At 33.9% G+C, this 27268-nt stretch overlaps 1 protein-coding gene across 8 annotated transcripts; it reads left to right on the plus strand.

Annotated features, from left to right (window-relative positions):
- Positions 1-26339, plus strand: LOC106064895 (glycerophosphodiester phosphodiesterase domain-containing protein 4-like). Of its 8 annotated transcripts, none has more exons than XM_056013261.1 (15): positions 1-225; positions 1623-1810; positions 2494-2597; positions 4056-4149; positions 5266-5424; positions 6213-6306; positions 7503-7642; positions 8796-8878; positions 9766-9913; positions 11239-11442; positions 17803-17836; positions 19657-19777; positions 20093-20240; positions 21568-21650; positions 26066-26337. In XM_056013261.1, exons 2-15 carry the CDS (start codon positions 1655-1657, stop codon positions 26076-26078), a joined length of 1581 nt encoding a protein of 526 aa, XP_055869236.1. In that variant the 5' UTR covers positions 1-225; positions 1623-1654; the 3' UTR covers positions 26079-26337. The 8 variants fall into 8 exon arrangements, with proteins under 8 accessions (XP_055869236.1, XP_055869239.1, XP_055869238.1 ...); XM_013223545.2 differs by lacking the exon at positions 1-225 and adding an exon at positions 735-820; XM_056013262.1 differs by lacking the exon at positions 1-225 and adding an exon at positions 801-936.
- The last annotated feature ends 929 nt before the right edge of the window (positions 26340-27268 follow it).

Below are 27268 nucleotides of genomic sequence, written 5' to 3' on the forward strand. Positions count from 1 at the left end.
CGTGTGTTTCGGGGGAGGGGGGCGCTTTATGAAGCGGGTCTTGTTACATTTAAAGTCTATGTCGGAGAAATTATGATATGCATTGTGGAAAATAAAGCGAAAAAAAAAAGAGAGAGAGAGAGAAAGAGAGAGAGAGAGAGAGAGAGAGAAGGAAATGGAACGGAAACGAGCTGTTTCATTTCACTGTAACAGATAGGCCTACAGTAATTCACGGGCTAAAAAAAAGTATGTTAGGGAGGTCGTTAAAATGTGGCACGATTATTAAAACCTTAAAAAAAAAAAATGTTCCGGTCATAACGAAAAATATGAAGCCTGGGAACAAATCAACGGGCAATATAGGCTAGATCTAGGCATATATCTTCATAATCTTATTGTCTTATAGATCTAATTCTAATAGTGTAATAGGTCTGTGTACTGAGCTTATATAGATCTAGAATCTAGATAGTCAAGATGATAGTCTATGTGTTTTGCATAAATTCCATAAAGATAATCATAATAGTGTAATACCTTAAGGGAGGCAACTCAACGAGATATATGTGTTTATTTACAAGAGGACATGACAAACACATATGACATCTGCCCTGAGCACAGCATCATATCGGCTCTAGACTTGGGCGGAAATCGTTCTCACTTTTCATGTAACTATCCTTCCTAGTCTAGTTTCTGGCAGTGCGCACCTTCTGCGCTATCTTGGATGGCAGTGCGCTTGGCAGAGTTATAACCATATTTATAGGTCTGTGCTTCATATACATTTTACATTTAAAAAAATACAACCGGAATTGTCTTAAAAAAGAAAATACAATAATCCTGCCATTGTTATGTTTGAAAACTTTTTTTTTCTTTGACTAGATATAGATCTACATTTATAGGCCTATAGATATCTATAGATCTAGATCTAGTTTAAATTTATCATCTCTAGATATATAGTCTATATAGGTCTATATTTATTTTCATTTAACTCTAGACTCTAGACAGTCTTTGAGTCTAGATCTAGACTGTAGACTCTTAGCTCTAGACTTATAAAGACTACATCATAGTACATCTAGACTAGATCTATTTTTATATATAATATATATAGATTCTAAATAAATACTTAAACTTACTTACTTACTACTATCATCTATTCTATGACTCAACTATGACACTACTGACTATGAGTAGGCCTATGAGTCACTAGTCTATCACCTATGTAGTATGACATTATAATAGATCTAGATTTTATACATAGATTTAAAAGTTCTAAAGAGTATAAAGTAAAGTTCTTTTAAAGGTCTAGTGTTAGAGTACACACTACACTTGAGCCTTGCTTCACACCATTTTCTATCTAATCTGCCTACTTGAGCATGATTAGGAACCCATTGGGGGGGGGGGGGTCCAAGCCTGGTCAAAATCCTCCATAATAAATCTGAACAACAATCCAGCACACATACTGCATGACCAGGCAGCCATCCTTTAGTGACATATCATTTATCTAGATGTAGTTACTAATATAGAAAATAGACTAGAGTCTAAAATTTATAATACTAATTAAACTATATGAATATAATCATAATAAATAATTGTCATGTCATGATCATATTCTGATTATTCATAGATCTAGATCTTATAATATATACTCATAGGTCATTAGGTGCAACCTGATTAAAACTCTGACATGTCAATCCCAGGCAACACTAGTTTGAAAAGTCAGAGTAGTAACCAAAGTGTCAAATCTGACTTCTCTGATCTTAATCTGGGTTTCAAAGTGATTACTGGGTTCCTTAGATGCCAGTGCAAAGGAAACCTACTATCTGAAATTCAAAGCAAAAGGGTAAAGTAATTATTTGTGTTCAATAGATGTTTGTCAACCTAGAATCTACTCACCTAGACAAATTGCTACTGGGCACTAAACTACTTATAAAGTGTGTGTATCAGCCAGAGATCATCTTCTTTTTTGAAGTAACGCCTGTATTATATAAGAAGAAGAAGATCACCAATAAAAATTAGACACTTGTTTTATAAATGAAATTCTCTCATCATGGTTAAAAAAAAAAAAAAAAAGAAATGCCACAGGTTGTAAAATGATTAATAGAAATGAACAAAATGAACTGAATATTGCTCCTGTGCTAGAAACTTAAAATGAAAAATCTCCTCAAACTTGTGTTTGACAAAAAAGTTTCGAGAACAAAACTTGGAGCTTAAGTTTTGATTTTTTAAGCTCCTGGTTTCATCAGTCTTAAATGGCAGGTCATACTATTTATACACAATTGGGCTGCTTAATACAAGGAAGCTGCTTGAATATGAATCTAGATGCTAGATGTGATTTTGGAATACATGAAATTAGTTGAAGAAAGTAAAAGTAGTTATTGATAATCACTTTCAAACAAGCAAACCTTACTTTAACATCCCTTTGAATATAAGGTCTCAAAAAGTAATTTTATTGAGTTAATAATAACTATAGTTATTAGCCATAATTAATGCATTTAGTTACTAATATCTTTTGTGTGTGTTCAGACAGATCTTATAACCTTCTGGCTTGTATGGTTTTCACTATTCTACACTACTTTCATTATATATTTTTGTTTGGCTGTCAGGCAAGATTGCTATTCAATTGTCAAGTAGGTAAATTTAGTTTGATGTGTGTTTTTATTGTCTTATTTGTTTTTTTTAAAGTTATTAATACAGAACTCTCAGACACACACACATCTTTTAGTTCCATATAAAATGAACATACAAGTACTACTCCTTATCTTATCTTATAAATTACATATTCTCCTTTAAAAAACTTATGTCCAATATGTATCCATGTGTTCATCTAGTCATGCATGTTAATAAGAAACTTTTAAAACTCTGCTAAGTCATTGGTTTTTCTGGCTGATTCATGCAACCTGTTCTATGTTCAAATGGCACTAGGGAAGCACTTGTAGGAATTTTTGTTAGCATATGGACTAAAAATTGTGCCTCTATCTTTATGTCTTTCTGAGTATTTTATTAGGTTGTGTTTTGTATTTGGTAAGTTATGCTGGAAGCTGATGTGGACAGTACAGCTGTGCTGGTTCGGACACTTATCCCGCATGGGAGACGATTGCATGCCAAAGGCGATCTTCTTTGGCAAGCTTTAAGGAGGGCGGCATAATGGAGGTGTTCCCCATATACACTAAAAAGATCAACTCAATCGCCATATCACCCTCACTGGCAGAAAGGAAAGTAGCTGGCAGCAGATGGCCTTTGAAAGAGACGGAGAGCTCTCACAAAAGCTGCAGGACACACATTTGGGACCCAAATAAAGCCTTTATTGAAGACAGGCACAGAAGATGGAAAGATAACTTAAATAGACAGCCGGCAAACATTGACTTTGCCATGAATTTGTTTGTATGAAATGCGGGAAAATATACAGGTTGTAACTGGGTTTTATGTAAAAAAAAATGCACTCATCCTTAATCTTCGGAGTTGAAGGCTTTGCCATTAATGAAGTTATGATTTATTGCTTTATTTATTATAGTTACTCTACTTTTAAGTCTTCTGTCCTGAATAGTTTATTAGTTTAGTGATTTTACTTCCCTCCCATGTGTCAATGTCCAGAAATGAGTCTCTTCAAAACAACAGGAAAAAATCTTTTTAGGATATCTGAATATTTACTAAACGCAATGACTTTTTAATTTGGCTGGATACTAGAGCATGTTTGTTACACAATAATAAATTGGCTTAAACCTGGACCTAACAAAAAAATAGAAACATGTTTTAGGTCATAAACTGTAACACCGCAGCAGAATCTAGAATCTGCTACTCTGCACTGTCATAGAAGATGCTGGTGCATCAGGTGGATTTCAAAGACTGAATGATGTCTGCAATGTATTAACAACCATGACTCAGCTTTGATTGTTTCCTGCTTATAATTTTGTTGGGTATAAACACAGTTAGACAACCCCTCTCTGGGTTATTCTGTATCAGATAGTTAGTGATAATTCTTCAAGTTAAAGCATAAGTAAAACTAGGGCATCAGGTTGTCTTTGTGTGTGCCATGCCTTTAAGCTACACTCTACCCTTCCTCTTGTCATCTGTTTATATTTCCACAGGTTACTAGAGAATAATGGGGCTCTTTTTAATGACTGGTTTCCTATTATAATAGTAATGGCAACAGTTTCTTTGATTTATGAATTAATTTTGATGGTAAGTTTTTTTTTGTTTTTTTTTTACAAAACTTATATCAAATCTGTCTGTCATTGAATGTGTTAATTCTCCCACAGCCATTCTCTGATCAAGTTGAAACTTAACACTATTATTTATTGTACCTAACAAAACATAAATCAATAAAAACAATTAACAAGTTAGTCAATTAATTACTGGTAATTAATGATCTGTTTGATACCAAAAATGGCAATGAACCTTTCAGTATTAAGAGATATGGATAAATATGCGGGTAATGTCCTCTTAGATAATTGTACACATTATTTCTCACACTTCCATTCTTGGATCAAGTTGAAACTTTATATAGTTATTTATTGTAACTACCAAAACATGAATCAATTAAAAATTATTAAATTATTTTTAATTAGTCGACTAATTACTGGTAATTAATTATTTTATTTGATATAAAAAAGGGAAATAAAGTCTTCATTATTAAAAAATATAGCTGTAAAAGTAGATTTCTTCCCCTTAGATAAGTTTTTTTTAAAAAGTATCTTAATATTTTTTTTTTTTTTTTTTTTTTTTGAAATTTAAATTGTTAATATATTGCAGAAGTGTCCAACCTTTCTTTGCCTGGGGGCTATATGAATTTTACACATGCTTGTCATCTGCGACATCCATGCAAAAGCAAAAAATAAGTCTAATGGATTCTATACCCTATTTAGACTCATAAGGCTCTAAGATATTTGAGATATGGGGCCCTTTAAAAGTCCAGATAATATGTGAAAATGCTAGATATTTCCTGGGGGCCCTTAGCTATAGTTTTTGTTGTGTATAGGTAAACCTGTCCTGAATGGAACTGACTGTAGCTTTATTATTCATATAGGCATGGGCTTTGAGGGGCCAGATAGTACCATATTTCAGGTGGGTTATGGCCTGCAGTTTGGACATCACTGACCTATTTGTTTTGTTTTTAGTTGTTTTTTTAAGTATGACACAGAAATGTAGATAATAAAGTGAGTTGAAAACAAATTTGAATTTTGGATTTTAATCATTTTTAAGTCCATTGGTTGTGCTTGCTTACATTTGGCCACAGAAACAGAAGCACCTTCTCATAGACCTCGTAGAAAAACCTAACTTTTTGTATTTACTTTTCAGGTTTTCTGTATTATTTGCTTGGCTTCAGGTGGTCAAGTAATTGTTTCCATATTTCATTGGGCTCTTCTCTCTGGCATACTTGTTCTTTGTTTCATACTCACCTTTCTTGTCTCCAAGTATGTGCCTCATTTATGGACAGTTGCGTTTCTATCATTAAAGGTAAAATATGTTTGTTTAGAATCGGTTGTAATTATCATTTTTTTAAATTGCTTTTCTATAGTGGATCTTTCACTCTAAAACAAGCTCAGTGCAATATGGTCTTTTCTCTTTTGTGGACCTTTGGGGTGAGGAAGAAGTTGTTTTTTTTGTTTACTTTGTGATGCCTCATGCCATCATTGCTAAAGTTACAATTTTCTCCCATGTCTGTAGTAACCTAATAAAATACTACAGGAAGACATGTTTTGATGCTAGGCTTTATTGAACAAGAATGACAAAACAGTTCACGATAACACAGTACACACACACACACAAGCTGACTTGGACACCATGACATTTTGATACACAAGAACTGATCAGTTCACAACACACAACATGAATATAAATACACAACAATGTCCTAATGTAAAAAGATTATTTTGTTATCAGATATAAGATCTGTGAATTAACTAAATTCTACATTAGCTGAGCCATTAAGAAAATAGTACTTAAACAATTTTATTTTGGCTCATGTTAAAAAACAAGGATCTAGAGGAATTTGTTTTGTTGATGAAGAAAAAACTGTATATCAATTTTAGATTACCTTACAACCAGCTGTTTTATACCTGGACCAATGTCCACTGTAATCTTATTTTGTTTATTTTTGTTGGTGTATGGATCATTTACTTGAAATTTTATTTTTAATCAAATTGGTCATGTGTTTAGTTGCAATTTTGTTTTAAACACCAACCTGGTAGCGCTGTAAATGGTTTAATTTTTCCAATGTATAAGATACTTTAAAATAATTTCAGATTTTTGTGCCATTTATTCATGTACTGAGTTTGATAATATCCACAAATTTCTCCTGGATATTTTACAGACACTGGTTTAAGATTTCACAAAAAGGTGAGTATAGGCTGACATAGTCCTTGTAATGTTAGTACAATATCACTGACTTTTATCTTGGAGCTCATGACAAGTCCTGATGAATTTGTTTGTGTGTGAGTTTTATATTGTAAGAATAAAAAAAAGTGCTGTTACCAAAGTAGCAGTAACTGAAAACTAGAAACATTTGAAAATTGTAAACATTACTTGTAGAAATGACATACATATAATTATTTTTTAAAAAATCCATAAAAATTCTACATTTTTATGTTCTAACTACAAAGATACTTGGTGGCTGAGTGGTAAAGCACTTTTGCTTCTGAATCGGGGGGTGGGTTCTTGGGTTAGAGTCCACCAAACACTAATGATTATCTAAAATATGCGAGGGGAAAATAGATGCAGTTGGTTGTTGTGCTGGCCACATGAAAACCTTGTTAATTGTCGGCAAAAGAAACTTAAGAACTTTACATTGTCTACCTTCAAGATTGCAAGGTCTGAAGAGTTGACTTTTTTTTTTTACTGAACTAGTAGACAAACTCTAGTTAACAGGTAAAAAAATGGGGTACAGCTAGTATATTTAATATTATTTGCTTTTATTTTTAAAGTGAAATTTTTCTTCATAAACTATCTTAAATGGCAACATTTAAGAATTAAAAAAAAATTTTTTTTTAACATTGCAAATACTTGAAATAGAGATGACCAAGTAGAAAAGTGCTTATTTTATAACAAAAGTAAGTTTTTACTGTAGAAATTCATTTAGTTGGAAAGATTTGTAAAAAATATCTCTAGTACAGCCAAATGATTGATATTTTAATTTGTATCTTTTAGTTTATTTACTACAAGTTATTGTAATTGTTGATTTGGTTAAAAAAAAAGAGTAAAGCTCCTCTATGAGACCATGCAGTCTATAGGGCAGATGATGTTAAGGTCATCTGTTTCTTTGGCCAACTGTTAACGAGCAGGGTGTCGTGTAGCCAGCACAACACCAACCACCTTTACTTTACCTCTAACTAAATTCAGGTACCGGTACCCATTAGAGTAGGGTGGACACAGGGGTGCCCTGAAAATCACGAAATTCAAAATCTCAGTCTTCAGGACCCCAGGTTCAGAAGCCAAGCACTTAATCACTCAGCCACTGTGCCCCATGTTGATTTGATTAGAATCTATTTATTGTAACGATATTTTCAAGTTTACCTTTTTTTTTGTTTGTTTTCTAGTGGAAAGAATTGTGTGGATGACAATATGGCTGTTTACACTATCTATTTTCTATATGACACCCCTGATTTTTAATTCACCTTTTATGAAAGCCAATCTCGCTCCTAAGCCTGGCATCATTGCACTTGGTGGGGCCAGTAATGTAAGTTGTTTGACTTTGGTTTACTTTAACTCATTTCTGTTTAACCCACTAATGCCTAATAGGGTAAGTGTGCCTTTTGCAGTTTTGGGTTGTGGAACCTAGATATCAGCCTGAGTTATTAAACAGGGATGAACTTTGTACAAAAAAAATTTTTTTTTTCGGAGTGACAGGGTACGTGTATCTTATTGATAATTTAAAAACAAATATTGTCTAATTAATTATTTAAAAAAAAATATGGACTTCTATTATTTGCAATAAATTTTAGCATTTTTTTACATTTGGCTGTTTAGAAAAAAATAAATAAGTTTTCACTTAATTTCTCCCTCCATTTAAAAAAACTTTTCTCGAATACTTTAGGATTAAAAATAGCCATATATTAGTCAACATTTAGTACATACAAATTACACAATTTATGAACAAAGCTTCTGAGAAAACACTATTTTATGCCTTATTTGGACTAGCAAATAAAAAGAAATTCTAATTTTCAGTGAAGCCAGATGCTGTGGCCTTAAGCTAGTTAAAAACTAACTAGGTTCTGAGAAAAACATTTAATTGGCAGCTTTTGAGTGTGTTTTGTTGGTATGATTATTTTGCATGCTGTGGTTAATTGGTTGGGTGAATCAGAATCTACTCCTTACTACCTTGACTATGGCTTACTAGTGTTAAATGATGTATGCTGGTCTAATATGAAGTATGCTAGGACCCATTCCTACAAGGGATACTTCTTCTCTAATGCTATCAAAGCATGGAACAGGTTGCCTTAATCAACCTAGCAGTTTAAGTACTAATACTCAAAAGACATAATTATCTTCATTTTTTGAAGGAGCTTATGTAATTTACAAGATAAAATGTAACGAAATAATCACTTACTGTTTTAAATTTTCTGAGATGTAAAGCCATCATCTGAGCTTGATAGGCTCTTTAAATAGTTCCATAAATAACTAATTAAATCCTAATATTTACTAGGAATCGAAGCCAGGATCCTCAGATCTGATGTTAGACAATCAGTATGCAAATCCTTTAAAAGCTCTTAAATGTTGAACAGTTAAAAATTTATTTCTGGTAATATATTTCAGATGTTACCAAATATTGAAATGAGTAGGCTTATACTCTTTCAAAGAAAGATTTATTTTAGTATTTACTTAATTTTTAGGTTGCACCAGAGAACACATTAATTGCTTTTGAAAAGGCTCTTCACTTAGGTGCTGCAGGTTTATATATAACTCTTCATTTTAGGTGAGTTAGTAATGTTTTTGTGTGGCTAAAACTGTGTTTTTCAATGTTTTTTTTAAATTCCCAAATAGTTTTTTTTTCTCCATATTTGCTTTCTGTCTGGAATTGTAAAGTTTTCTTATTTAAAGACGCAACCAACATCTTGTGATACGAAGGGAGAATAACCCCTGAGGGATTACGGGCATGACTTTATTCTAAATTGTACCAATGTGCCAAAAACCCAAAATACAAATACAAATACCAACATCATTGAAAACTCATCCTGTAAACACAGTGTATGGCAGCCTGATGGTGTGGTATTGGATGGCAGCCTGATGGTGTGGTATATGCTCTGGACTGTTGTCTCAATTGTCCCTGGTTCAAACCCTGGCTGCAATTTCCTGTTGAGAGAAGCTTATATGCTAGAATATAATAATCTGAAGGGACCTTCAACATGTAAAACAAACAAAAAATAACAAAACAGGAGTGCAACTTAAAGAAAAGTTGTCAAAAAAGAGAAGGGAGAAAATTGAGGGTACCATTGATACATTGAAAGTGAACTGTAAACATTTCTTATCTGATTTTTGAGAAGGATACTGGGGAAATGAAAAATGTAAAAATATTGGCAACTAACTCAAAGAATCAACATTTTCAATAATAAATAATTTTTACTTTTTTTTTTTAAAGGAATAATTCATTTAATACAAAATTTTTTAAAATTATTACTTTAGGCAATAATTGGAAAACATTGTATATGCATTTGTAAATTATTATTATTTTTTTTTTCATGCTACCTATTTTTTTTTATTGATCCCCCCAAAAGTGCAACAACCAATGCTGTCAATGACATGCTTTATTTACTAAGATTTTTTAGTTATGTTATAAATATATTTTTTCTTTCTCTACTACAGTAAAGATCAAGTACCCATGATTATAAGTGATTCTACAGTTGATCGGACTACAAACTTTAGAGATCAAAAATTGTTGGTTAATAGCCAAATTAAAAACCTGAGTGTGAAAGACATTAAATCCCTCAGTGCTGGTTCATGGTTTTTAAAAGTAAGTCAATGGATAAAAAACAATCTCTTGGTGGAGGGGGTTTCAGAGAGTACTAAGAGGTCCACTAATTTTTTTTTTCTTTTTGATTGTACCAGCTTTTATTTTACATTTTAGAAGGGATTGTTTTTAGTACTTGATTCTTATAGGATCAGGTTTGTCCCTGTTACAATACATGAAATAACCTTAAGATACCGCTGCTGCCCCTATTGCTGTGGCAAAACAGGTTTAACAAGCTATTAAGGGACATCAACATCCAGGTTGGGGTAAATGGCTGGAATGGCAGACTTGTTAAACTTTTAAATTTTTTATATTCTTCTATATTTTTAGACATGATATATTTAAAGCATTTCTAGGTATAGATGTATTTTGGTGTTTCCTATTATATTTTTTGTTTATAAACACTTTCCTTTTATTTAAAAGTAATGAATTATAATTATACACATGTTTTATACACAAGGAATCCCTTAAAAGAACCAGAAGAAAGCATTTCCTTTCATATTCTCTCTGATAATAATGAGTGATCCACTGAATGATGGTCCCAAAACTCTTAATGAGAAACTCTACAAAATTTGATTGCCAGTTAAGCTTGAAAGAATGATAAAGAATAAAATGCTATATGCATTTTTGTTTCCTCTTGTAGGCCCAGATCTCAGACTTTCAAAACCTGATGATCTCTCCAAAATAGTTCTAAATTAATCTAAAAAAACAAAAACTAAACAATATATTTGATGGAGTTTCACGTAAACTTGTATGTGCTTTGAGGATCAGTCTTATTAATGTATTAATTTAAAATCTAAAAAACAATGTAAAACATAAACTTGAAGGTGTCCACTGAGGATCAGTCTTATAAAAATATTAATTGACTCACAATACTCACATAAGCAGTTGCTGATTAACACAGACCTCCTTTATAATGTTAATTCGCTGCATACAATATATGTCTGCTTTCAAAATATTACTTTATATATAACTTGTATAACTAACAAGAGCATCTTTTGCTAATGTTTCAGTGAGTATTCTCATAGGTCTTAACCTTTTCAAATAAAAAATTATCATTACATGCCATTACACTTTGCTGACCACATCATAAAATAGATTTTTTTATGTACTATCTAGGACAAAAAAAGTGAATGCCTGAATGCATTTCCTTGCAGGGCAACATGCCATTAACTATAGAAGTCAAGCAATCTTTAAGACTTAATGCATTAATCTTAAGTGAATATATACTCTATTGTATTAGTTTACTACGGTACTTAATTTTATGGTGACTATATATATATATATATATATATATATATATATATATTTTTTTTTTTTTTAAACAGAAAGATCCATGCAATACTGTTAAAAACTTGTCTTCCGAAGAAAGAAAGGTTATTAAAAAGGCAGGAATTCCAACCTGGGAAGAATTTTTGACCTTTATTGACGATTATCCGAACACCAAAATTTTTGTCAAATTCAATACTCGGGATCCATATAATATTATAACCCAGCAGCTGGCAGAACACTCAGAACTTACAATTTCAAATGTAAGACATAAATTACTTTAATGTTACTCAGTGTTTGTGTTGATTAGCATTTAGTGACATTGATCACAAACAAAACTGTAATAGTCAGTGTCATTGATCAAAAACAAAATTGTAATATTCACAGTGACATTGATCAAAAACAAAACTATAATATTTAGAGACATTTTGAGCCGACCTTAAAACCTGGTAAATTTGGATTGTTTTGGTTTTTATTCTAATTTCGGAAGACAGTGTCACAGATATTTTATTATTTTTTTTTTTAATCTTGTTGTTAGTAATGATTTTGATTTATTAAAAATCAAAATAGAGACTCAAAATCAATAGGTTTGGAGGTGGGAAGGTCTTTATTTTTGTTTGTGTAAAAAAGTGAGAATGTGTTAGCAACATTAATGTAGTGTGTTTTTGTCTTAACATAATTGTCACTCAATTGTGTTTAAGCATAATAAAATTTTATATAAAGTTCTGTATTTTCTTGTAATAGCGCTATTACATGTTTTTTTTACTTAGGACTTCCCCATTATTCTGAGTGCCTGACCTTGACAGGGCATCACAAAAATGGGAGATTCTTTAGCTTGCCACACAAACTGGTGACTTTGTCCTTTTATATTTGGTCTCATCAAAAGTTATATTTAGTAACTCTCTGTAAAGCATTGTCATTGTATTGGCGACACAACACATTATAAAAACATTTAATGAATTCTGTTTCCCTTGCACTCTCTAATTCTACATTGTGTGACAGGTTAGCGAAAGTGATGTGTGTTTGGCTGGTTTAATGTCTAGGGGATGATTATTTTTGAAATTATCATACACCAACCTATCAGCATATAAATCGGGAGCAGGCACGCAACGAGACAAGCAATGAAAGAGAAATACAAAGTTAAAAATTGAAGAATATTTATTTACATAAATATTTACATAGAAGAATAAAAAGGGGGAGGGTTTGCATCTATCTCTAATCAATACTTATATAATACAGACCTTACTTCAAAAAAGAAGATGATTACGTCCTATGCGTCATGCATCTAGTCATGCATATTAACCAATGACTTAAATTCTGCCAAGTCACTGGTTTTCCTGGCTAGCTCAGGCAACCCATTCCATGCTCTAATAGCACTAGGGAAGAAGGAGTATTTGTACAAATTTGTCCTAGCATATGGGACGAGGAATGTGCCTTTATCTTTGTGTCTTTCAGAGTATTTTATTAAATTTTGTTTTTGTATTTGAAGATTATGGTTCAGTGTTTTATGTATTATTGCTACTTTACTTTTGAGTCTTCCCCTTTCTAAATTTAGTGATTTTACTAAATGTGTTACTCAAGTCAAATGTGAATATTCGTTTGTTATGAATCGCACTGCTCTATTTTGTGTCTGTTCCAGTTTCTTAATGTTTTCTTGAGTTGAGGGGTCCCAAACAGAGGATGCATATTCTATTATTGGCCTAACCAAGGTTAAATAACATTTTAGTTTTATGTTCTTATTTGATTTATAGAAATTTCTTTTAATAAATCCTAATGCTTTGTTTGATTTTTTTGTAGTTTCATCAATATGTGGATTCCATGACAGTTTTTCATTTATTATAACACCTAGGTATTTTGCGTTTTTAGTCTGTGTTACTGGTTTGCCATGAATAAGATAAGTGGAATTAATTTGTTTTAGTTTTTTTGTTACTCTTAACAACTGACATTTTTCTGGGTGGAAAGACATGCTCCAATTTGATTCCCATTTCTGTAATTCATCTAATTCTCTTTGTAAAATATCTGTGTCTTGTGTTGTTTTTATTGTTCTATATATTATGCAATCGTCTGCAAATAATCTGACTTTTGTTCCTGAAGTAATGCAATTTGGTAAATCATTTATGTAAATTAAAAATAGTAGTGGACCCAAGACTGTTCCTTGAGGTACACCTGAGTTTACTGTTATCGGTGTTGATTTAGAGCCATTTATTATTACAGTTTGTTCTCTCCCTATCAGAAAGTCTTTAATCCACTGATGCAGTGGACCATTAATGCCGAAATATTTTAATTTTTTAAGCAAACTATGGTGGTGAACTTTGTCAAAAGCCTTAGAAAAATCTAGTAAGATAGCATCTATTTGTTCACTATTATCTAAACCTTTTGAAAAATCATCAATTAGTCCTATTAGTTGTGTTTCACATGATCTATATTTCCTAAAGCCATGTTGGTATGGTGTGAGGACATTATGTTTGTCTAAGTGGTTTATGATGTTGCTACATATTATGTGTTCTAGGATTTTACATGTGATGCTGGTAAGTGATACTGGTCTGTAGTTTCCTGGGTCAGATTTTTCTCCTTTTTTAAATAGGGGGGTGACATTAGCTTCTTTCCAGTCCTTTGGTACTCTGCCCTGGTTAAGTGAAGCCTGAAAGAGTATTTTGAACACTGGGGATAGCTCATTACTTAGTTCTTTGAGTAATCTAGCTGGAATACCATCAGGTCCAGAAGCTTTATTTGGTTTGGTGTTGGCTAATAGTTTTTGAATTCCATTTTCGTGTACTACTATATCTTCTATGTTGTCTACTTGGTTCAAATTCAGTAATATGTCTTTGTCTCCTGGGGCTGAGAATGCTGATGCAAAGTATTTGTTTAGAATGTTTGTTTTAGTTTCATTATCATTATGTATTATGTTATGTTCATCTTTTAATGGCGCTACGCCTGTTGTTTCCATTTTCTTAGACTTAATGTATGACCATAGGTTTTTGTTGTTATCTTTAGATATTACATTGTTTATGTATTCACTCTGCAGCTGTCTGCTTACTTTTTGGGTTAAGTGTTTAATTTTTATATACTTTTTGTAAACTCTTTCTGCATTAGTTTCTTTAAATTTTCTATAGAGGTTTTCCTTCTGTTTACAAAGCTTCTTTAGTCTATTATTAAACCAGCATTTATTTATTTTGTTTGATGTGTATTTAGTTGGTATATGATTTTCTATAATGCTTTTAAGATGGTTTTTAATGAAATTCCAGAGGTCATCGACTGGTTGGTTAATGTCTTTTTCTAATAAGAATGTTTGTTGAAAGTTTAATTCAGCTTGGTGTAGTTGTGTTAGGTTACATTTATTCCAGAGTAAGATTTTTCTTTTGGGTTTTGTATTGGCTACTGCTTTTATCTGACTGTGTATTTTTATGATCTCATGGTCTGATAGACCAGGGATAATATCATAATCAACTACTAATCCAGGTCTGTTGGTTAAGAAGAGATCTAATGTGTTGTTTAATCTAGTTGGCTTTTTAATGATTTGATCTAAACTTAGGTTGTGTAAAGTGTCTATGAAAAGCTCATTTATGTCCTTAAGGTTTTGGTGTTTATCTATGGTTAGTGTTTTCCAATTTATATCAGGTAGGTTGAAATCACCCATAATCCAAAAAACTGCATTTTTATTTGTCTCTTTAAGTGTAGTAATCTGATTACATAGTTCCTGCATGTATTCTAAACTAGAATTTGGTGGTCTGTAAATGCTGCCTATTATTAGGGATGTTGAGGTGGTATTAATTTTACAAAATGTTGATTCTATATTTTTTGAGTTAGGTAAGGTAATTTCTTCTGCTATAAGAGTGTTTTTTATTGCTAAAAGAACTCCTCCATGATTATCAGCCCTATCTTTTCTAAAAATTTCATAATTACTATTGAAAATTTCTGCATTATAAATTTCAGGATGTAGCCAAGTTTCTGTGCCTGCAATTATGTCTGGTTTCTCACATTCTAATAAAATTTCTAAGTCTGCTGTTTTGTTCCTAATGCTTTGAAAATTTATTACTAAGGTTTTAAGGTATTTTGGTGTTACTTCTTTAGTAGGTTTGTTTAGTGAGGCTGTTGTATTAATTTTAGTAGATTTAGGTTTAACAGGAGTGGATCTGGCTAGTGGTTGGTGAGTTTGGTTTGGGATGGTGTTTAGGATGTTGTATGGGTTAGAAGTGTCTGCATCAAAGGAATCAAACAGTCCTGATGTAAACTGAGGTAACCCACACGGTACACAGTGCCATGATGCATCTTTGTTGCCTAAGGCATAATACACAGGTGTATTCGTATGGAGACATGATGCATGGTACCATTCATCGCAGGTGTCACATTGAATGGCTTTCTGTTTCATGGTGCATACTTTTTTGCAGATGTTGCATCTATCTTTAGATCTAGGCCCTGGATTTGACTCTACATCTCCTGCTATTAATATTAACAGTGATAGGTATTTATTTCTGCTGTGTCTGATTGAGAACTTCCATTTGTGATGGGTAATCTTCTTTAGTGTTATGGATGTGTATGTTAGGTTATTTTTTAAGTTGCTTTGATCTAAAGTGTGATGATTGATTATGACTGTTGTTTCCTTTTACTATATTTAATCATCACTCTTTCACTTAATAAGAGAGTATGTCACTTTGTCTTCTGAACTTAGCTGGTTGTCCTGCTTGGGTCGCAGCTGGCTGTGTCCTAGCTTGAGGTTCTGCAGCTGGAGGTGGCGCTCTAGCCGGTAGAGGGACGCCGGTGATACAGTTCTTATGGAATCTCAATCCAAAGTTCTGATATCTGTAGTGGGCACAGTAGGGCGGGTGGCCGGCTACTGTGGGCACAAGGATACTGCGGGCAGAGCTGATCTGCTGTGGGCAGCGTCGTTAGCAGGATAAATCCAGTGAGTTGCGGAGGGTTTAGCATAGCTATGACGTCTCGCACAGACTCTGGATCTATAGGGACGCCGTACCTAATAAGTTGACAGGTGGGCTGTCGAATAGGCAGGCAAGTAGAGCCGATAGCGCCAAGTAGTAGATCGCAGTGCTGAATAGCACTAAGTAAATAGTTGAGTAGATCCAAGTAGGCAGTAGATGATACTCAATAGCAAATAGGCAGCAGTGCAGTGCTGAATAGCACTAAGTACATAGGCAGATGATCCAAACAAATAGGCAGACACCTGAGGGAGGCTGCGGATAAAAAAGACAAGTTAGGACATGTCTCTCATGCATCTTGTCGATGCCCTTGACTGAGGTGCATTCGTCAGATTGGTAAAATTGGTTTTGAGCACAATGGGGAGATGATGACAAATGGGATTTGGAAAATAGTTGGCTGATAGTAGCAATATAAAATGTACATAAAAGGGGACATAATAATCTCAAATAAACAACACAAGTTGGAAGAGAAAAAAGGGGGGGGGGGGGAGAAATGGATGGTGGTCAGCGACCATGATGGTTTGTTTACAGGTGGCCGTCGGCCAAGAACAATGGAGCGCACTTGAATGGAGAGGGTGTCCGTTCAAGGGGCGCAACTCTCGTTAGAGTAAAATGAGAAAAGGGGAGATAATTCATATATCTTCTCTAAGCGCAGTATTAGTGCGCCAGTAAAATTATCAAGGCGGTCAGCCGAGATAAATGGAATAAAATAAGATGTACAAATATATACATGGTTGCATCAACGATCAATTGAGCAGTGTAGCATTAATAGATTAATGCAATACATAGATATATACATATGCCACGTTTATGTTTTCTACTTAAGACAGTGAGAAATACATAATGCACTAATTAAATATAAATGAAATAATAAAATACACATGATAACATCCAGTGAGAAATATGCACAAAGTAATTAAGTGGAACTGATTAAGTTCGGCTTACCACCAGGTATTCCTCTAAGAGTATGAATGTATGAAATAGTCCAGACTCAATTGCCAGCGATAGAGAAATGAGCGGGTCTGGTTTGACTTAGTCTACCTTATAAAGGTCTGGAGAGAGATGGGCGGAAACAGGAAATGTCCTAGGCTAAAGATTATCTCTCACGTGGGTGAATTTGACTCGAGATGGGAGTCGCACCTTGGAGTGTCGATGGGCGTGTTGATCAGAGTGATCTCCTAGATCAAAGAGAGATGTGGGAGAAGGGGGGGGGGAAGAAAGAGTGATTTGTATTCCACCCAAGGTGGAGTCAACTGCGACTGTCAGACATCCGGCGGGTAAGACCAAAGAGATTGTGTGTTTATCTTTCCCGATCAAGGGGAGATAAGTGAAAGCCGTGGCCTAGTTTTTGCTAAGGTGGTAGACTCAGTCTAGTGAGAAGAGGAAAAGGTGGGGGCGAGCGATGAAATTGGGGTTAGAACGGGGAAATAATTAAAATAAAATAAATTAATAAAAATAAATAATCATTAATGCTGTGATAAAATTGAGTGACTCTTGACAGCAAGCTTTTGACTTGTCACAATTGTAGTTCTGTTTTATATCTGCTATGTCCTCAATGGGCCTTTGGGATATGCACTGTTTATTTAATTGATTCTACTTGTAAGTTTAGGTCCTTATGGCAGGCAATTATTGTTACTTTTTCAGACAAAAAATTGATTAATATACTTACTTTTAATTTTGTGTTTATAGGAAAATCAAACCTCAGTACTTCAAACTATAATGGGTAAGGTAACTCAAGATTTATTTAAATGGATGTGAAAAATATTTTAAAATATATCAATGTCATCAATTTTGACAAAGGAGATTTCCCAAGTGTCATAAGCCTAACCTGCTTTGGCCTAGGCTATTCTTTCATTACCAATTATAAGAAAATTCATTATTTATGATTATGAATGTAGCGACAAAGTTATCAGGAGTGGAAAAGGAAGAAGGTCATTGAGTTTATAGTGTCATGACATACTGCCTTATGTTTCTACATTGCCTGTAGCGTAGAAATAGATTCATGTTATTGTGTTGCAAATAACTGCCTGAACAGTGATGTGGAACATGTGTCCAGTATCTTTTCTAGTTTGACATCATTCTTATGAAGAAAGGTATTTCAAAGTGTAACTAATTGAATGTGAACATTTTCTTGAGTTTTGTCTTGAAAAAATTACCATGTAAAGGTGGCTGCTCATTGTTATGTTTAAACAGCTCCATGATAAGATGCACACCTAATTGATGACCTGTATAGAACTCTTTCACCTTTCCGTTTGGCCTTCTTTGTCTTACTCCTTGTATAAGCTTTACAAAGCTTATATCAACTCACTCTTTTTGGGAAAAAGTTTGAACATGTTATTTCTCCCACACCCATTCTTGGATCAAGTTGAAACTGATTCATAGGTAAAGACAATACATAAATCAAATAAAAAAAACATTAATAGATTAACTACTGGTAATTAATTGTTTTGTTTGATACCGACAAGTAAATTAATTCTTCACTATTCAGATATGGCTAAATATTAGAGGTTTTGTCCTGTTAGATAATTGTACACTTAATTTCTCCCACACCCATTCTTGGATCAATTTGAAACTTTAACCAATTATTTATTGTACCTAACAAAGCATGAATCTATTTTAGTCAATTAATTATTGGTAATTAATTACTTTGTTTGATACTGAAAAAAGGGAATTGACTTTAAATGTGAATTTCTTCTCCTTAGATAAGCTTTGCTTTTTTTTTTTTAAAAGTATTTTTATGTTTTGCTTGTTTCTTATCAATTGAACCTCATTTCCACTTCTACACATATATATGACAATAAACTTCTTTTAACCAGTTGTATTTACTGATGCATTTATTAATAGGACTTTTTTTTTTTACAAAGTTTATATGTATGATAAAAAGTTTATACACGCTATGTATCCCACACCCAATCTCAGATTAAGCTGAAATTTTGCACAATTATTTCTTTTACCAGACAACACAGGAATAATAATAAAAAAAAACCATTAACTTATAAGTTAATTAACTATTTTGTTTGGTATCTTGAACAAGAGAAAGAAATCGTAATTGACAGATGTGGTTTTATAAGTTAGTCCCCTTGAGGACTCGAGTCCTGAGTGAAAATCTTTTTTTATGCATTTAAAAAACAATTACGTAAACATTCACCGAAATACCCCTTTCTTTCCTCCCCCTTTCACAATTGGTCCAGACAAGTGATAAGATAAACAAAATTTAAACAATTGGTAAAAATTTTCTAATCACACAGATTTATTATGTCTTTGTCGATCGCTCATATTATTACATGACTGATCCAGACTAATTTAAAAAACAAACAAAACTTTGTTGTTTTTTTAAAGTATTTTTCAAAAATGTTTTTTTTTGTTCTGTTTTTATAATGGCTTTTTTCCACTTGACTTATGGACTTTTTCCCTGCCATAAAGACTTAAAATTCCAAAAAATTTATAATCCAACACTTATCAATCGTGGACAAAAACAAACTTATATACTAAATATTTTTTTAACACCTACACATTTTCAGTTTTATTTTCCTTTGACAACAGTACACCCACAATATGCTCATTCTTTCATTGAAGACAATCGGAGACCAGCAAATCTCAGCAGCCTAGAGCAATTAAGTGCCGCTTTTTTACCATTGGATGCATTTGTTGATTTGACTATACAGTGAGCTGAGTATCATTATTATTGTTTTAAGATCTAGCATATCAAGGATTTATCATGATTATTTGTTATTGAAAACAAAAAGTTTGTTCTAAAATTAAGATCTAATGTTACTCTAAATAGATTATAGTGGTGTTTACTTTAGTTTTCATTTAACATTAATTAGTCTGTCAATATGTTCTTTCATTTATTTATCTTCATAATTTATATCAAAGTGTTGGATTTTGACATTTTATGATAAAGACTTACATATAAATAAATAAAAGGTATAGAGCTTGAGGAATAATTTGATGTCTAATTTCTGTTTGGTTTCCAAAGAGACTATCGGGTGTTAAATGTAACGACAGTGATGCAGGATGTCAACACAAAATGGCTGTTTTCACTGGCATGGGCAGCTGGTGCTAGTTACGTGACCACTTACAATGTTGAATTACTGAAAAGTATATCCATCCCATTATTTTATTTGGTAGGTTCATAAAGTTACTGGTTATTACTACATTGTAAGACTGGTTGATTTGGTGGCTGATTTTTTTCTTTTGTGTGTATTGAGCATTAGTGAATGTTGAAGGATCAATCCAGTACCTGCTCTCAAATGTAGAGATTCAAGGTTGTTTCTCATAGCATTGATTAAAAATAAATCTTTTTCATAGCGTTAATTAAAAATAAATCTTTTTTTTTTTTTTCTCTTGTGTAGCAATAGCGTGTCTTTCATATTACATGTTCATTACACTCTGGTCCGATTTATTTTATGGACACGTGTGGAAACAGTGTACCTGAAAGTTTCTGTGTTCAGCTTAAACAATGATGCTTGAGTCAAATACCAACTTGAGCTCAATACACCATTAGTAAAACACTACATTTAGAGACGCTTCAAGACAGAAGACTAAAAAAGTTAACTGGCAATGATACATATACAACACTGAACCATATTTTAGAAAAACAAAAAACACAACCTAATGAAGTATTCAGAAAGACACAAAGGTAAAGGCACATTTTGTGCAAGTGCTCCTTCTTCCTTAGTGCCATTAGAGCATGAGATGGGTTGCCTGAATCAGCTAGGAAAACCAACGACTTAGAAAAGATGAAGTCACTTATTAACTAGACTAGATTGACGTATGCACATGAGTAGGACATAATTATTTTCTCTTTTAACGTAACATCTGTAAGTCCTAAGACAACCGATAATTAGATAGCCAAGTGGTTTAGGCCACTCAGCCTTACAGCCCACACTATAAACTGAAGTAGAATTGGATTTGACATTCGTTTTCTTTTGGTGTAGCATTTGAAAACATTTCTGAAAAGTCTATCTGTACAGTTTATCTGGCACATCAAGTTATATTTGCTAAAAAAAAACAAATAAGGGTCAGTGATAATGTGAGAAGTCAAGTTGTACATTAGTTAACAACATAAATATTGACTACATTAACATTGTCCCACTTAAAAAGGTTTTTTTTTTTAGTAAGAACAGTTAAAAGAAAATTATTGTGTTCTTTACTTTTATTCAAGTTGGAATAATATTTTTAAAAAATTGCTTTTGTATAGTTCAAATTTCTTGCTTAAGAGCTCTATGGTCTTATCTCTTTTGTAGACCAGTGGGGGGGGGGGGATCTGGGAGAAGGTTTCCTTGCTGCCTTTAGGTGCTCAGCATACAAATCTCTGCCTGAGTCTAGATTCAAACACGACTCCTGACCCCTTAATATGTTGCCAAGCAGTTTCGCCACTCTAGTCACACATCCCATTTCATTTATCTGTAATTTTTTTTTTTTTATTGTGAACTTTTTTTTTCCTGAAAGGACAAAGAAATATATCTAACGATTTGGGTCTCAGTGGATGTGATTTCAATTGTTGCCACCACTATTAGTTTCCTTACACAGAAGTAGGTATATACTTATGTTTGAACCAAAAACTATGTGATTATGAGTTTGTAACAATAGAACTTTATGTTATGGATTACAAACTGGTAGGGAAGTGTACAAGTAAGGTAAAGGTACACCTTCCAGACCTTGCAATCTATGGGGCAGATGATGTCAAGGTCATCTGTTTCTATCATCGTTAGTTAATTGGGTGTCATGTGACCAGGACAACGACCAACCATCTTTACTTCCCCAGTAATCCATTGGAGTTGGGTGGACTCAGGGGGTGTCTTTAAAAATTCCATTCTTCAGGATATGAAAAGACAAGTGCTTACCACTCAGCCCCCCCCCCCCCCAATTAAATGTACTAGATAATATTCCTTAAATTACCAGGATGGCTTCCTGGTAATTTGGTACCGATATTCGTTTTAGATTGTTCCTGAGATGGAACTCTGCCCCCCCCCCCCCCACCATGAAGTAGGTCTGGTCTAGGACATAATGATTTTCATTTTGAAGGAATGTCTGAACCTTGTAGACAACTAAACAACAAATGGAAACTGTAGGAACAACTATTGCATTTACTTGTTGTATAAGGTACCCATTAAAAGTAGGTGGACAGAACAGAGACAGAACTGGAGATCCTTGGTTTATCTGCCAAATACTCTACACTTCTCAGCACTCGACCACTCTAGTTTAGCTATTCTGCAGTTGGTGTGTGATGACATTCTGTGTACTGCAACATTAATGAGACCTCTTTTCAAACGATGTGATGCCATCAACAGTTATGACCCCTTAACTTGACCTGACCTTTCGTCACGATGTGCAATCGAACGTGACAACGTACAAAAGTGAAATTTTTCCTTTCATCCTTTGTGTGTGGAGACTAATGGGGGGGGGGGGGGGGGGACTTAGTGATGCTATACCTATGTGTATGTAGGGCAAGAAGTGCTGAGTGGTATTCTCCAACTTATTATTCGTGTAACTGTCAAACCAAATTCAGGCATTCAGTAGGACAGGGTTGTCAAGAAAAAACAAATCTCAGTTTTCTCAGGGATTTAGCCCGAGATCTCTTGATTGAGAATTATGTTAACACATTTTGTTTTTTTAAATAAAATGTGTTATTATTGGCTTTTTAAATCTGCCAAATTTATAACATTACACTGTTATTGCACATTTATTTAAAAAAAAAATAATAGTAGGCCTAATAATAAAGCGTATGATTGTGGACCTTAACTCTGATAGCGCTATTTTTTAAACTTCTTTAACTCTTCACTCCTAACTGACGATACCGACGATAATTTGACAGCATTAAATTAAATTAATTTTTAGTTTTAAAAACTTTCATTTGTGTTACATAAAAAGAGCATGCATTCTTCTATAATTATATACCTAATATAACATTTCCTGATTACATACAAAAAAAAAATTATTGAAGTAGTATAACGGTAGTGAAACCAATGAGCTAAATGAATGATTACATTGGAACGTGGAAAATAATTACAGAGAAAAAAAAATGTGTACGGTGCTGTTCATCTACTTTCAGCAGATGGTCTCATCAATATCTACAGACTTGGTGACATAATTTTTTTGTTGCTACTAATTACCTTGACAAATGACATGAAAAAAAGAACAATTGACTAATGTCGTTACTTCTCTGTTTACTTTTAACTAACAAGGAGACAGCGAACTAAATATATTTAGTATGGTTACTATATAGGCTAGGCCTATGTTCCCTTTTATTATAGTCAGGGGCGTAGCTAGGGATTTGGGGGCCCGGGGGGATTGACTTCTTGGGGGCCCCTTGTATTTCGGCATTCGACATCAAGGTATGAGATAATGTACTTAATAAATACATAAGCCTACATTCAAATAGGTACAGTATATCAGTAAAATTAACAACAAATAATCATTAAGTTTCTTTTAATGATTTATACCCTTGTTTATTGCGAAATGATAAGTGACACATCTCAATTCATATCGCTTCAAGTCGTGCTTTCTGTGCAGCAAAGACATCTATAACATCATCTACATCGATATTGTCTAGTATTTGTGACTCCACTGACATTAAAGCCACGCTTAGCCTTTCTTGCGACATAGTGCTCCTGAGATAGTTTTTGATTAACTTTAACTTTGAGAATGATCTCTCACATGACGCAATGGAAGTGGCCTGAGTTGCAGTATTCGGATAGAGGCTGCAAGGTTTGAGCACACATCATTACCATATGGAGCCAGCTTCCTCAATATGTCAATTGGTGGTTGTGGCACTGGTTTGTTGATGAAAAGTGCTCGTGCATCAATGACATCGTTGAACAAGCAATTTGCCTGTATTTCATCAAACATGAAAAAGTAACACAGTTTTTCATCAGCGTTTCATCATCCATAGACTCGAGGTGTCTTGGTTCAAGAAGAAACCCAAAAGTTTCCACATGGTTTTTCCAGCCTTTGGAATCTGTCCTTCATTTCCATATGAAGTCTGTCCAGCACTTCTGTCGCAACACGTTTGCATTGCAGTTCTATTGACAGTCCTACATCAGAACTCAACTCCCAATCAAGTCTTTTCTTTCTTTTGGTTATTTTGATTACAGGAACTCCATAGCATTCACTACCTACTTTTGCTTTTTCGATGGATTGGGTGATCAGTTTCGTCCGTTTCTCATCATTTTGCAGATAGCATGAATGGGTTTTAATTTCTCTAGCAGCTTCCCTATGTGCAGTCTAGACGTTTCTGAACTATATTGGTAGCAGGAGATTTCACCAGAATCCCACATCACAATTTTCCACTGCATGGAGATGACTGCACTGCTTCTAGTGTCCTTTCTTTCAGTTGTTGTTTTAGACAATTTTCCAACAGCTTGTGGACCATCTTGTATTACTCTCCTTTTTTAAACTCCAGGCTATAGCTTCTTTCAGTTTGGATCTATCTCAGCAGAATGAAGAGCTGCCAGGTTCAGAGAGTGATTGCCTTTAAATTTATGTCTAAGAGACGTTTCTGTAGGCCAGACAGACGGCCACTCATTGTGGCTGCGTTATCATAGGTTTGACTTCTGCACAGATCGAAGTCCAGTCCAATGTCTAATAAACTCATTTTGAATTTCTTGTGACATCAAATTCTGCATAAATTTCAAAGATGCTAGGAAGTTCCCGGAATTGGGTGAATTCAGTTTTTCGTTGTGACCACGTAAGCTTAAGTTTGTTTTGGCAAAGTACTTTATTGCTGCTGCTACACACTTTAGAATATCTCTCCAATACTGCCGATTTTTCAAAATTTGAGTATGAAACATATATATGTGTGACAGTTCATTTGGTTCTGCCTTAAGCTTTTCTTTTTCTAACTTCCTCTTCAAAAGAGCTTGTCTGTGGTAGACTCCTTCTTCATTCAGTCTCTCAGGTTTCTTCCATTTGTTGAAACCAACTCCAGGTTTGCTCAATGCTCTAGATGTCTTTTCTGATACCTCAGAAAACAGTACACATGCAAAACAAAATAGACATCCCAAGTGTGGAGAGAAGAGGAGCCAAGATCGGTTGCAAATTATAATGAGAAACATAAACACATATAGACAAAAACACTAAAACCCACAAAACGTGATGTTAAGTGACATAACAATAATGTCACCAAAATCTTCAATCCAAAATAACTATCTTAAGCATTTAAAAAAATATCCGTTTAAACGCAAAACACGTTTACATAACATAGATCTGTATCATTCTTGTAAAGACATGATCAAATGAATATATAATAATAAGACTTGTCTACGAGTCCGAAGATTAGTGAGCAATGCAGTATTTCCGGTGGCTGCGCAGCCCCAGCTGTGACCTAGATATTTTGCCACACCAGAGCAAGCATAACCATTGTCCACCGGTGGTCGATTTAGAATTTCTTTTCGCTGACTGCGTCTGCCATCGGCAAAGGGGATTTTCTTTTGGTCTCAAATGTGTATCCCGCGGCCTTTGTGAGTGACCTCTAGCTGTCTCATTCCGATGCCGCATGCAACCAGGTGCTCTCTTCTATGTCAGCTAATGCAAGTTGGCGACTAAGCTGGTCTTTGAAGCGTTTCCGTGGGGCGCATCTGTTACTTCGACCACCTTTTAGCTCACCAAAAAAAAACAAAAAACACTGCCTTTGGCATACGTTCGTCTCCCATACGGTTTGTGGAGGAAATGAATATATATAATGTGTCTAAAACAGTTATCACCAAAATATTCGTCGCCAAAACGGCTGCGCCATAACGTAGTAACCTAGCTATAATTTATTGCTAGGTAACAACTAGATTTTCTTGATCTGGTGTAAATCGTGGAAACATCCGCTGATGTGTAAGACTACTAGACGTGAATTTATTTTTCAATGCCCAAAAGTTGGCAAGTTGGTCATATGTTTCATGTGTTTTTGTTTTTTTTAAAGTTATTTTAATTTTTATGTCATTTTTTTTCTAATGTGCAGGCCTAGTTCCTGAATGTTACTTGATAGGAGATCCAATTTGGGTTTCGATCCAACGACGACTAGCACCAAAACAATGCAGTGTGTCTCTTGCAGGCACTTGACATGCAAATCATGTAGACGTTGTTGTTTTTCTACACAATACTTGTCAATGTAACGACATATTTAAAGAGACAAAGACGATGTTATGTGTGTGGTAGGCCTAAAGAACTAAGTTACAAGTATTAAAATCAAATGTTTTTCTGTAGTTAGAAGATTGGGTTTTTATTATTATTCTTTCATTGTTAGTCTTTTGTGTTCTCATCCTCCCGCTTGGTATACTTTAAAATAATTGTAGGCCTATATTAATACTAGGTTATTGTAGATGAAGTACACTAGTCCTATATAGGCCTAGATCTAACACCTACGGCTATCTCTGGTTCACAGCCGTCTCAGACTTCTGTGCTACTGTGAACTACATTTAGCTTAAAGAGTGGTATAATATAGGTCTGCGCGAGCCAAATATCACTTTAAAAATACTCTGCGCAGGAGGCAAAGCAGTAATTATCCCACACTAGTCTATTATATAGATCTAGTCAAAATATAGACGTTTTCAGCCTACAATACACTGTCTATATCAAGCGAGAACCAATAACATTTTGGCTAAAGTAGGTAGAAACAAATTAAATCCACAAACAAAAACAAGATTTAAACGTTGCAAGGTTTTGGCAATAAACCAGATCTAGTTGATTCCCGCTATAGGCTTCTAGGTCTTTAGATCTACTTCTAGACGCCTAGAGCTGAAGTGAATGGCATGATCGAAACTTTTACTTGGCAAGGATGACTCGACGCGGCAGTTACGCATTCAAGTGTTGACTACACATAATAATGTCATGTGTGGATAGCGCTACGGTTAATATTCACTATGTTCTCTTAGTTTTGGATGTATTGCATTAAGATAGGCCTATTTTTTTTTCGATAGTGTTCGCGGGTCACGAGTAGACTTAGAGATCTTGATGTAGATAGATCTAAGACAAAATTAATGCAACGAATGACATTACGATAATTTCTTAAGAAACGGGACTGAAATCTTCGATTACTTTTGTCTTATGGCATGATATGACAAGTGAAAAAAGGGTAGTATCGATACCTGAATAAAACAACCGGCCTCGATATACCCGCGACTTTTTTTTGCTGGATGAAATCAAGTAAATAGCCTAAATCTAT

Source organism: Biomphalaria glabrata, chromosome 15, assembly GCF_947242115.1.
Source record: "Biomphalaria glabrata chromosome 15, xgBioGlab47.1, whole genome shotgun sequence".
In the NCBI taxonomy this organism is placed as follows: Eukaryota; Metazoa; Mollusca; class Gastropoda; family Planorbidae; genus Biomphalaria; species Biomphalaria glabrata.